The sequence below is a fragment of the Camelus dromedarius genome, chromosome 19 (assembly GCF_036321535.1).
Source record: "Camelus dromedarius isolate mCamDro1 chromosome 19, mCamDro1.pat, whole genome shotgun sequence".
NCBI lineage: Eukaryota > Metazoa > Chordata > Mammalia > Artiodactyla > Camelidae > Camelus > Camelus dromedarius.
Window position 1 is genome coordinate 1,638,257 of NC_087454.1, and position 12,692 is coordinate 1,650,948.

A 12,692-nucleotide genomic window follows, 5' to 3' on the forward strand; every position below is an offset into this window, starting at 1 on the left:
CGCTTCCCGGCGCGCCGCGCGAGGCGCCGCGGGCCGCCGGCCGAGGGCGGGCCGACGCGGGCAGCTCCGGACGCGGGGCATGAGCGGCGCCCTCCCCTGGCCCGCGCGCGTCCTGCCGCCTCCCCGAGCGAAGGTCGCGCGGCGCGGGGCCTAGCGGTGCGCGCGATCCCGGCGCGGCGGGCGCCATGGAGGTGAGCGGGCCGGAGGACGACCCGTTCCTGGCGCAGCTGCACCGGGTGCAGTGCCCCGTGTGCCAGCAGACCATGCCCGCCGCGCACATCAACTCGCACCTGGACCGCTGTCTGCTGCTGCACCCGGCGGGCCAGGCGGAGCCCGCGGCCGGGCCGCCCCGCGCCAAGCGGCGCCGGCCGTCGGAGAGCTCGGCGCTCAAGCAGCCGGCCACGCCGACGGCCGCCGAGAGCAGCGAGGGCGAGGCCGAGGAGCCGGACGACGGCGGCGAGACCGAGAGCCGCGAGAGCTACGACGCGCCGCCCACGCCCAGCGGCGCGCGCCTCATCCCCGACTTCCCGGTGGCGCGGCCCGGCAGCCCGGCCCGGAAGGGCGCGGGGAAGCGGCCGGCGGCGGCGGCGGCGGCGGGCAGCGCGTCCCCGCGGAGCTGGGACGAGGCGGAGGCGCCGGAGGAGGAGGAGGCGGTGGGCGACGCGGACGGCGACGCGGACGCGGACGGGGACGGCGAGGACGACGCGGGCCGCTGGGACGCGGACGCCGCGGCCGCCGCGGCCGCCGCCTTCGGGGCCCCCGGGGGCCGGCCGCACGCCCGGGCGCCCGCGGCCGAGGAGGTGCGGCAGATGCTGGAGGGCAAGCCGCTGGCCGACAAGATGCGGCCCGACTCGCTGCAGGACTACGTGGGGCAGGGCCGCGCCGTGGGGCCCGAGACGCTGCTGCGCTCGCTGCTGGAGGCCAACGAGCTGCCCTCGCTCATCCTCTGGGGGCCGCCGGGCTGCGGCAAGGTGAGTGCGCGCGCCCGCCCTCCGGGGGTCTCCGGGGCAGCGCCGGCCCGGGCTCCGCCGACGCGTTTTCTGGTCGTTACCAAAGGGAAGACGCCCCGATTCGTGTCTGCGAGAATCCGGGGCCTCGGACGCGGTCTCCCGGCGCGTTCCCCACCCCTATCCACCGCCCGATTCTCGAGGCACCGTCGTGCCGGCCGGAACGTCGGGACGCTCTGTTTGTGGGTGTAGGGGTTCCGTTTTGGAAAAAATAATCAAAAAAAAATTTAAGTTTTTACTGTGCTTCCTTCTTGTAGCCGTTGGTTTGAGAGTCTGGCTTTTTATCTAACTCTGAGACTTGACGTACTTAACGGGACTGCGAGTCGTTTTCATGTATCGTTTCCGTAACCGTCCTCACCGCTTCTTGTCCCTGAGAGAAGAAACGTCGGTGCATTTCGGTGCCCAGTTCTGCGTACCTGGGGAGGAATCAGCTGAGACCAGTGGGGGGCACTTAGGATATTGGGGTCTAGAAGAACACTGGAGAAACAGTAGTAAGGAGTCTTAAGGAGACAAGTTAAGACTGAAAAAAGAGAAAGCCAAGGGGTGCTTAAATACATTATTTTTTTTTAATCTGCAGGAGAGAAGGAACCCCAGCGAGTGAAAAGCAAAACCTAGGTCCAGCGTGCGAGGGCGGGGCTCGGGGCTCGGGGTCAGACTCCTCAGTGCACAAGGGCTTCTAGGAGTTTCCCCCGTTTTTTTCTCTCCAGCTTCATCTCCCACGGCTTATTCACGCCTCCCTTTACTCTAGTTCCTGGAAGGCATCCTGCTCATTTTGTGTCTTATTGTTCCCTTTGGCCAGTAACGATCAGATCTGACCCAGGGACGGCATCCTACCATGTGGTAGCGTTCTCAGTGGGCACTGTGAACTCTTTACTTCGGATCATCCAAATAGCTAGTCAGCTGTTGGGGAAGGCAGATGAGCAGGGTGGGCTCACAGAAGATGCCTGGCAAGAGAGGGGGCGGGCTGGGCTGCACAGTGTGGTGGTTGTTGACCAGTCACAGGCGGGACCTGTAGGCTGGGATTTGCTAAAGAGGCGGCCACGGCATCTGATGGTGCTGTGCAACTTTCAGGAGATAAAATGCCACCTCTCCATTCAGGAGCAGGCTCGTTCTCCTTGTTCTCCGCTCCCGCCCTGACTGCTGACGGTTACGATAAAGTTTACGACAGTTTGTGCATGTGTACTGAGCACGGTTTAGTGCCAGGTGCCAAGCAGTGCTTTCCTGGATCTTATCTGCTTCCGGGGAAGTGCTGGTGTGGTCCCAGTGCTGCTGTCTCCTCTCCTTCCAAAGTGGCCGTTCACACGTGGTGGGGGCGTCCTGAGTGCTCAGGGTCTTCTTGCTCTCCCCTCCTAAGCTGCCCTGAGGAGCTCCCCTCTGTGTACCTGACGGGCCAGGGGTCTGCACCTCGCCCGTCAGCAGTACTGCTTTCTTGGCCAGAAGAGGTCACAGCTGTCACAGGCTCCACTGAATCCAGACAGTCGCTCTTTACCGGGATTCCAGAGATCTCACCCCAAAAAAAAACGAATTCAGCAGGGTCAGGTACAAAGGAGAAAAGGTTAGGAATAGCGTAAGGTCTAGCTGCTTTCCTGTTGTATTTATCACATTTTAATTTAGCATTTAAATGCGCTGCTTGGTTTGATTGCTGCCAAGTGCCTGCCGGCATACAGGGTGCTGCTGCCGCCTCGGGACAGAGGCCACTATGGTCTGTCTCATCAGCTCCCAAATTCTCTCCTCTGTCCAGACCACGCTGGCTCACATCATAGCCAACCACAGCAAGAAACACAGCATAAGGTTTGTGACGTTGTCAGCAACCAACGCCAAGACAACCGACGTGCGCGACGTCATCAAGCAAGCTCAGAACGAAAAGAGCTTTTTCAAGAGGAAAACCATTCTTTTTATTGATGAGATTCATCGGTTCAATAAATCTCAGCAGGTACGTTCACTTCCTTCTGCCCTTTGGTCGTTGTGAATGTTTACTTGGGTATAAAGTATGTGAGGTCACTGTGCAAATGCCCAGGGCTGGAGGTTGATTATTAACTGTCTACAAAGATGTGTGGACTGTCGGCCCTTCTTTACACCTATTTCACTATTTTTTGTTAGTGGGGTTTTTTTTTTTTGGTGTTAAGAAAATACTTTATCTGGTAAATGAAATTGGTGGCATATCCTTGAGCTATACATATCAGAAAAGCCACTTTGGATCAAGTTGCCAATTTTCATAAATTTTTAATTAAAGCATCAGGAGTCACGGCGAACAGTTTAAGCTGCTGTTCTTGAACCGAAATTAGGAAAAGAAAGGCGCAGCCGACTTACCCAGGACCCAGCTGGTTGCCAACTGGGGTCGTTTTCTTCTGTTTTCCTCCGCAACCAGGACACGTTCCTTCCCCACGTGGAGTGTGGGACCATCACCCTGATTGGGGCGACCACAGAGAACCCCTCCTTCCAGGTCAATGCCGCTCTTCTGAGCCGCTGTCGGGTGATCGTTCTTGAGAAGCTACCAGTGGAGGCAGTGGTGGCCGTCCTGATGCGGGCAATTAACACCCTGGGCATCCACGTCCTAGACTCCAGCCGCCCTGCTGACCCCCTGAGCCACGGCAGCAACAGCAGTTCTGAGTGAGTGACTGGGTGGGCCCTGGGTGGGGGGCCTGCGGGGCCGGGTGCAGGAAGACCTGCTGGTCCAGTACGGTGTGGGCGGGACTCCGTTATGGCCTCGGATGTGCGCCTCCGCGGCGGCTTCTCTCGCTCCAGAGGCGCGGCGTGGGCGCCTCGGTAGTTCTGGCTCAGCCCCTTGGTTTCGGTTCTTGGGGGTTTGCTTTTGCGCTAAGGGTTTGGGTCTTTTCCTAGCGCGCGTTTCTTCTGAGGCTTGGAAGACCATGGGAGGCCTTGCTGATCATTTTTTTTCATGGACTTTTGACAGATTCATACTCACATTCCAATTTTCTGTTTCTGCAGTTTATTCTTCTAAAAATATTAAGTAAGATCTAATGTAAATGTTACCATAAAATTCTTTAAATCTTTTTAGAATGATTTTTACCTACGTTAGAAGTCAAGCTCAGTTCCATGAAAGTGAAGAAGTTTTAACTGGTCACCTCTCTCTGTGTCGTGAGTGCGGAGCGAGTTCATTGATACGCCGGGTGTGTTGTGGATGATGGGCTAGGGTCCTTGGGTCAGAGTTTTTCCCTTATTTGAATTAGAATACGTCCTTCAGGTGTCCTGTGGGCCCGGGCTGCTGCCCTAACACAGTGGAACAGTGTGAAAGGCGGGCCTCTGCCTGCTGGGGACCCCGCAGCTGCTACCCTGCCGAGCTCTCGCTGCCCTTCTGTGAGAGTTAAAGCACAAGGTGGAGTTTTAGGCTCAGGGCGTCACCCGTCTCCCTGCGGGCCTGGCCTCTGCCGTTAGCTCCTGTGTCAGGTGCAGGCGGAGTCACGCTGGGCCTCCTGGGAGCCCTGAGCTGGGCCGAGAACCCCCATGGGTAAAGCCACATCTTTTTAGGGTAGAGCCTTGGTGGGACAGCCACCCACCTTGTGGAACCTGCTGGCCCCAGTCAGGTGCCCTGCGTGCCCGCTGGGGTTGAAAGAGGCTCTGCCAGCTCTTCGCAGCTGGTATCAGTTTCCTGGAAACGGCATTTTCCCTGCAAAACTCATGTAACCCAGTGATGAAGAGAAATTGGGGGGGTGGGGGAATCCTGACATCGTGTATTCTGTGTACAGGAACTAGTTATCATAATGTATTTTCATTTAGGGTAATTTTACTTACTTCCATCACTATCTCCTTGGGTCGGTATTCAGGTCCCCTCAGGTTCCCCTCCCCAGTCACTGGCCAGCCTGTTGGGAGAAATCTGGAGCTCTTCTTAAAAAGGTTTCTGCATTTTAATGCTATCCCAGGTCATCTGCATTGAGAATGGGGACTCCTTTTATTGCTGAAAGTTTGCTGAAAGTAAGAGCCTGATGCAGAAGTGATTCTTCGTCTACTAAAACCGCGTTCCCACCCGGGGAAGGCTCCCGGATCTGCTGGTTAACTTCCACCGCCACTCGTGTGGAGCTGATCCTAACCATATCGTGACTTCTTTTCATTGTGACTTCTTTTCATTGTCTTGTTTCTTTTCTTATGTCCCTCACCTTCCTGGGAGGGTTGAGGGAGAGGAACTGGTCTCTGCTCGCACTCCCAGCGCCGGGCACAGCACGCCATGTGCTATTAGCACGTGCCTCAGGAACGGATACAGCCCAGCTTTCAGCGTGACAAGTCATTTAGTACATTGTGTGTCTGTGTTCCAGAGTGGAGCTCATTGCCCCACTGCCCGGAACCTTCTTCAAGAAGCTTTCTCTTAATACTGTTGCCCAAGCAAACTGTAGCAGCAAGCAGCATGAAATGAAAGACAGTTGGGCTTAATTAAGTGGTCACTTAGCATCTGTGACAGGAAGTTCAGTTGGCAGGTGTCGTAGGCCGCGGGAAGAGCTCACATGTTACTCATCTAGGAGAAGTGTGCCTGGCCGCCCAGGTGCCTGGGACAGAGCGGAGTAGATGGTGTAGTCTTTCAGTTACAGGGGAAATTTTACTTTCAGGTTTCTGTTGAGCGACATTGACTTTGTGGACGTAAGTTAGGTTTAGTTACACCAATCTAGCTGGAAGGAATGACTTTGCCCCCCAAATAATGACTCTCTGGCTGTGGTGTGTGTTCTCGGGTCATGTGCCAGTGCCCCGGGGCCACTGGAGCGATCTTGGAGGAAGTCAGGCTGTCGAGGCTGTGGCCAAGGGGCTGACACCTGCCGCCCGCTGTCTTCATCTGCCCAGTGCAGGTAGAAGTCCATGCACGGGCTCAGCCTGGGCTGAGTGCTGCGAGCTCGCTCCTGGGCCTTCACGCTCGGCCTGTGGGGAAGGGGCTCCTCACAAGCCATGGGCCTACGAAGAGGCATCTAGAAGGTGTGAAGTCAGATGTTTTCCCTTCTTGGAGACCAGACACTGAGTTGAGTTCTGAAGGGCAAGCAGAATTGACTAGACGAAGCCACGTTGTCGTGTGACAGGCGAGGTGCTGACTCAGAGCGCGGTCCGCACGTTGTGGCTGGAGGCACAGACGCTCTGGGGGGCCTTTTACCCAGATCTGCACATCACACTTACCAGGGTTATAGTTGAAAAAGGCATATGCGGGGGGGTCGTCCCCAGAGACTGGAGTCAGTAAATCTGTGGTCGGATAGGCACATCGGCGTTTTAGGAAAGTTCTTTGTAACGTGACGCACACCCATCTTGTCACCCTGACCGTGGAGTGTCCCTTCTCTTCAGTGAGAGATCCACAGAGTGCTGTTTAGTCGTTTAGGGAGAGGGTGTAGCTGAGCCACGTCTGCTTCTGTTCTGCATGAAATAACAGGCGCATTTTCACTTACCTCATTCCTCCTCCAGCTGAAACATGCAGCCGTCTGAATAGAATCCTCCAAACCCCAGAGAAGCAAGGTGCAGAGGGGCAGCCGGAGGAAGGAGGAGGGGAGGGAGCTGCCCTGCTGCCGTGCCCCGTTTCCCGCTCAGGCCACGCTGCTCCTCGGTCAGAGGGCAAGGCCCCAGGCCTCCCCTGGGTCTTGTGACCCGGGAACGTCATCTTTCCACTGCACTTAGGGCAAACCACTCTCGCCCTAACTGTGGAACAGGTGTCTTAGTCACACTGTACCGTGTAACTCACTAGCTACTGCTTATTTCTCTGCAGGAAGCTGTGAAATTTCAGGCACTCTATCCCCAGAGTAGATTTTGCCTCGTTTAATTCTATTCTAACTTTAGAAAGTTAATTCCAAATGGAAAACATTTTATAAGACTGTGCTTAAATTTTAAAGTAACGTGAAACTCTCTGGACTGGGAGCGCCCTTTCAAGATTGCTGGTGCGGGAGTTACTGTTTGCTGGGAGCTTTGCAGATGTCATTACAGACATTCCTGTTCCGTTGTTCTTGGCATAAGCACTCTCATCTGCTCCCTCTCCTAAGATCTCGGGGTATTCTGATGCACTTTATTCCTCTTCGGAGCCCAGATGGTATCAGCTGGGGTTGGGGAAACACTGGGTGGTGGGTGGAACCTTTGGCCATCTGTGCAAAGTCCCATTTGGTGATTTACTCCTGTGACCATCCTGAGTGCCATCAGCAGACGCTGTTTATTACAAGAACAGAGGTGCTGCCAGATTCATTTGTGTTTAAAAATACTCGTTGTGGACGGGTTGAAATTTGGAATGTGGATCATCTGAAGAGGGGAGTGACGTGGCGGGTGCTGGAGTGGGAGCGCCTCCATCCCTGCCCCTCCTGGCCTGACAGAAAGGGTAACAGCAGAACAGTTTGGACTTTGGTTAAGGGTGGACACGTTGAAGGAAGGATTTCACTTATCATCCACGTAAAGGAGTTGATCCCTGTTTTTCCAGGCTCGTTCACAGTCGGTTAGCTGGCTTCCTCATAGTTCATGAGGCCCCTTCCATCTTTACATGAGGGCGTGGGGAAGTGGGGGAGCAGAGTGAGCACTAGTGTGCGGGCCGCTGCCCACTCTCCCCAAGAGCCCCAGGCCTCTAAATGTGTGGCAGAGTCACAGAAGAGGGAGGGCCGTACATCCGAGCGCCAGCGTGAAGGGCACAGCAGCAGGTGACTCACCCCATCTCTAGTTCTGAACTTTTACGTAATGCACGTTTTATTAAAAAGGAACATTCGGAGTTGTGAGTGGCTTGCTTGTTTTTCAAAATATTTCATTGTTAAGGGTGCGATTCCTACTTTGTTTTAAAAATTAGGCTGGATGTTTACAGGATGGAAATTAACAGGATGTTCAGAAGGTTCTACCTGCCACCCAGTGTGCCCAGAACCCCAGTGTGCGCCACCCAGGTTTAGGAATGTGGAAGGCGCGCTTGTAAAGAAGATTCAGCAAATGACCTGGTGGCTGTTGTCTCTGGATGTTGTGGATAAGGATTTTTTTGTTTTTTTTTTTTCCTACAGTCCATATGTTACAATTTTTAAAATACATGTTTCACTCTGAGATTGTGGGGAAATTGAAGTCAGTCCACTTGGTGTTCAGATACTGTACGTCTGATCTCTGCCAGGCAGCAGGGATAAAGAAAGAGTAAGACATAAATTCCTGTATTTGAGGCCCCTTGTTGAGTGAGGACGAAGAGACAAGTGTCATCACCCAACGGCCCGGCCCCAGGTGGCACGCACTCAGGCTCCGGCTCCATCCTCTTCCTCCTGCAGGTGGTTCTGTGGGCTCTTTGGCTGCTAGGAAGCCTTCCCAGGAGATGGAAATCGTTGCTTTGATAGTTCTAAGATGAGATGTTCAGGCCATTTGGTTCTCCCTGCCCCACCCCGCCCGCGACACAACACGCACACACGCGATGTGCTGTCACCAAGACCCGGACCGCCTGTTAGGGTTAGGGTTTTCACTGTTCTGTAGGAGAGAACCAGAGAGACTGCATGTCAGCAGTGACTTCCTAGAATTGTCCATGTCTCCTCCATACCTGCTTACACATGTGTGCTTACATAGTTGTGTCCCCCGGTATCCGGAGGGGATTAGTCCCAGGACCCACCACCCCCAAAATCTTCGGACACTCAAGTCCCTTCTCTGAAGTAACCTAGTGTTTGCGTGTCACACAGGCACACCCTCTGGTGCATGTTACATCATCTGTACGCGACTTAAACACCCAGCATGACGTGAATGTTGTAAATGCTCTGTAAATAGTTGCTGGGTGTGCAGCAGATTCAAGCTTTGCTTTTTGGAAGCTTCTGGAATTTTTCCCCTACTGTTTTCCTCCGAGGTTGCTTTTAGCTGCGAATGCAGAGCCGGCAGACGCAGAGGCCGGGTGTACAGTAGAATAACCCTGTGACCCCAGGGCAAGGTGGCCCTCAGTCTTGATGGTGACAAACCCTGTCAGCAGCCTGGCCGAGGGTCCGGGCAGAGGCGTGACCCTCAGGTCGCGTTGCAGGGACCTGCGAGGACGCGGCTCAGGACGCGCCACAGGGTGAGGCGCGAGTCCCGTGAGTGACGGCGTGCCCGCTGGTGTTGCAGGCCCTCCGTGTTCATCGAGGACAGGGCGGTGGACACGCTGGCCCACCTCAGCGACGGGGACGCCCGGACCGGGCTGAACGGCCTGCAGCTGGCGGTGCTGGCCAGGCTGAGCGCCAGGAAGGCGTTTGGTAAGAAGAGCGGGCAGACCTACTCTCCCAGCCGGGTCCTCGTGACCGAGGGCGACGTGAAGGAGGGCCTCCAGCGCTCCCACATCCTGTACGACCGAGCAGGTGAGTGAGCGGCCCGGCCGCTGCCCTGCCCCGGGGCCCAGGGATCCGTGTGGGGGACGGGATGCCCTCCCGCGCAGGCCCGGCTCCCTTGGGGCGCAGAGCAGAGCCGCCCTGGGGAGAACACAGGGTTTTGGGTGTGACGTCGCAGGAAGTTAGGGATGTTTCCGTTACTCTCTGGCAGCGCCTTCTAGAACACACGGGGATTTTTTTTCCCCTTTTTTTTTAATTGAAGTATAGTGCTCAGCTGGCAGCGAGGGGTCCTTGTGATCGTCTGTAGTGGAGGACTTTTGCGATAAGGGAACTTAACGAGAATTACAGTCCTTAATTTTAGAGTCTGAACTAGAAGTTGAGTAAACGTGGAACTCGATGCTTCTGTTTTATAGGCTTTTTTAAAAAGTTGCTTTTGCTTTGTGTGCTCACCTGTTTTCGTAGAATCGCATTTAGTTAACAGATTTGGTACCAGCTCCTGTTGAAGTCCTGACCTTAATGAGGACATTAAGTGTCGTGAGCACAGCACACTTGGGTCTTTTTATAAAAGGTGTGAGTGTGGCGAGCCGGCCGTAGGTCAGATGCGTGAGGGTTTGTGTGATTCTGGACAGAGTCACACAGCAAGGCTCTCAAAGGTGTGGAAAGTCTACTAGTTACTGCAGGGAAGGCTCGTGGCCGACTCCCCACTCACATCTGACAAGGTAGGCGCTGGAGGTCTCTTGGTGTCCCCGTGTCTACGGGTTGGCCAGGCCCGCACTGCTGGCCACCCCCACGTCCATGCGCATCGCTGCTCCAGCGTCCCACAGGTGGCTCATGCTCCGCTGGCAGCTGGAGGGCAGCTGTCAGACCTCACTCTGCTCACTCCTCCTGTGCCCTCCCGTGTTAGCTCAGGCTTCCTTGCAATCGGCCGAGTGAGATAAGCGTGTGGCTTGGATAGCATGAGCCCAGGGCCCTGGCACCCTGCCCACACTGAGTGGGCCTTTCTGGTGTCCAGGCGACGAGCACTACAACTGCATCTCCGCCCTCCACAAGTCGATGCGGGGCTCGGACCAGAGCGCCTCCCTCTACTGGCTGGGGCGCATGCTGGAGGGGGGCGAGGACCCACTGTACGTGGCCCGGCGGCTGGTGAGGTTCGCCAGCGAGGACGTCGGTGAGTGACAGCGGCCCGGAGCCTGGTGTCCCCTGGTGGGTGGTGTGGGCGGAGGGGACGCTGCTGCTTTTGGGCCTAGAAATTCCTTGGTGCCACATAGGGCGGGTGAGGAGACGACTTCAGCGTGAACACAGTTCATTGCTGGGCGTTGTGCGTGTCTGTTTGTTCCCTGAGTCAGCGTTTTCTGTTCCCTCTCCGGTGTGAGGTTCTCCGCGTGAGTGCCAGCACACCTTGATTTATTTGCACTTTGCTGCACTTCACAGACAGTGTGTTTTTCACAAACTGAAGGTTGTGACGACCTTGCATCAAGCAGGTTTGTCGGCACCATTTTTCCAACGACATCTGCTCACTTGCTGTCTCTGTGTCACGTTTTGGTAGTTGTCACAGAATTTCAAACTTTCCTCCTCATTACGTTTGTTCTGGTGATCGGTGATCTTTGACGTCACTGCTACAAAAAGATTACGACTCGCTGAAGGCTCAGGTGACGGTTAGCATTTTTTAGCAATAAAGTGTTTTTAAATTAAAGTGTGTACTTTCTTTAGACGTAGCGCTGTTGCACACTTAATAGGCTGCAGTACAGCGTAAACGTAGCTTCCGTATGCTTTGGACAACCAGACAATTCATGTGATTCGCTTCCTGTGATGTTTGCGCTGGTCTGGACTGAACCTGCAGTACCTCCGAGGTGCCTGTGTTGAAATAAAAGAAATAGGTTAAATTTGCTTTGCAGTCAGGTGGTCAGGTTTCATCAGACATCTTCTCAGATAAAAGTAGACGATTCTGGACACTGTTTAAAGGAAAAGATCAGAAAGCTTTGCCTTTGGTGTTAGTGTTTTGCTTTTAACGTCTCTGTGGCTGTCTTCGTGGCCGCTGCTCCTTATGTTTGTCGTGTGTGGCCTCCTGTCTTTCCTGCTGGACGTAGTGTTTATCCAGGAGGAGACAGTTCTCGACACGGCCCGGCAACCACCCAGTGACTGCTCTTGCGCAGACCAGTGAGATCAGGCCGCTGAGTGGATTTTTCAGTCAGGCCTGCAGCGGCAGGGGAGGGGGGCCCCCCACTTCAGCCTGTCTTTGTCTGTGTGGCAGGGCTGGCCGACCCGTCCGCGTTGACACAGGCAGTCGCCGCCTACCAGGGCTGTCACTTCATAGGCATGCCTGAGTGCGAGGTAAAGCCACCGCTCCGTCCCTTCGGGGGTGGGTGTGCGCTCCACCCTGGCCGCGGCCTGGAGCGGGGCTGGGGGCCTCAGGTGTCAGCGGGGCCGTGTCCCCAGGCTGGCGGAGTCCGAGTCCTGGGTTCAGAGAGGGGCCCAGGGTTTTCTGGAGGCATAAGTGTCGAAGGAGCTGATCACTGCACACACAAACAGCAGCTCCTGTGGGCCTTTATATGCTGGGGTTTTAAGAAAAGTTTCATTTAGTAAGTGTTCAGTTGAGAAGAAAAAAACCGCTGGTGTGGCTCAGCCTCTCTTCAGTAGGAGCGCCTTCCTTCTGTCATGGGCCACGCGGGTCACGCAGACTGCAGGCCGAGGGGGAGTGAAAGCATGGGGCGGGGGCCGTCTCCGAACTTTCTGGAGACCGGGAAGCGTTCGTAACAGCGTGGCCTTCTCGTCCAGGTGCTCCTGGCCCAGTGCGTGGTCTACCTGGCCCGAGCCCCCAAGTCCATCGAGGTGTTCAGCGCCTACAACAACGTGAAGGCCTGCCTGCGGGGCCACCCGGGCCCGCTGCCCCCCGTCCCGCTGCACCTGCGCAACGCGCCCACCCGACTCATGAAGGACCTGGGCTACGGCCAGGGCTACAAGTACAACCCCGCGTACAGCGAGCCGGTGGACCAGGAGTACCTGCCCGAGCAGCTGCGGGGCGTGGACTTCTTCAAGCAGCGGCGGTGCTGACTGCGGCCCCGCTGCAGCGCGGGCGGACGCGGGGTCCCTTGGTGGAGGCACGGTCACTTCAGCTGCGTGTGTGACATTGGGGTTGTGTTCACTTGCACTCTGTGCAGCAGTTACGCTTTGAGACCATCTGGCAGCTTCGTGCTGTGATTCATGTTATGCGGAGTTCTCTATTTTGTCATAGTATTTAAGTCATAATGTCACTTCAGAATTCAGTTCTGTAGGGGTTTTTTTCCTTTAAAAAATTGTATATTCTCAGTAGTTTCAATTGGTAAAAAAAAGTAATTGTGATTTAATACTGCATAGTGTTTTGGGTATTTTTTTTATATGCAAAGGTCTTATGAGCCAATAAAACTATTTCAAAGTACTCTTCAATTCTTTTGTGTTTTTCCCACCTGGGATCCAAGACACCTGTCACCATCACAGTTTG

General features: G+C 55.3%; 1 protein-coding gene across 2 annotated transcripts; it reads left to right on the forward strand.

Annotated features, from left to right (window-relative positions):
* The first annotated feature begins 60 nt into the window (after nucleotides 1-60).
* Nucleotides 61-12,637, forward strand: WRNIP1 (WRN helicase interacting protein 1). Of its 2 annotated transcripts, none has more exons than XM_031435293.2 (7): nucleotides 61-971; nucleotides 2,749-2,940; nucleotides 3,376-3,617; nucleotides 9,015-9,244; nucleotides 10,227-10,382; nucleotides 11,466-11,545; nucleotides 11,990-12,637. In XM_031435293.2, exons 1-7 carry the CDS (start codon nucleotides 186-188, stop codon nucleotides 12,263-12,265), a joined length of 1,962 nt encoding a protein of 653 aa, XP_031291153.2. In that variant the 5' UTR covers nucleotides 61-185; the 3' UTR covers nucleotides 12,266-12,637. The 2 variants fall into 2 exon arrangements, with proteins under 2 accessions (XP_031291153.2, XP_064332196.1); XM_064476126.1 differs by having other exon boundaries at nucleotides 3,451-3,617.
* Nucleotides 12,638-12,692: the final 55 nt, after the last annotated feature.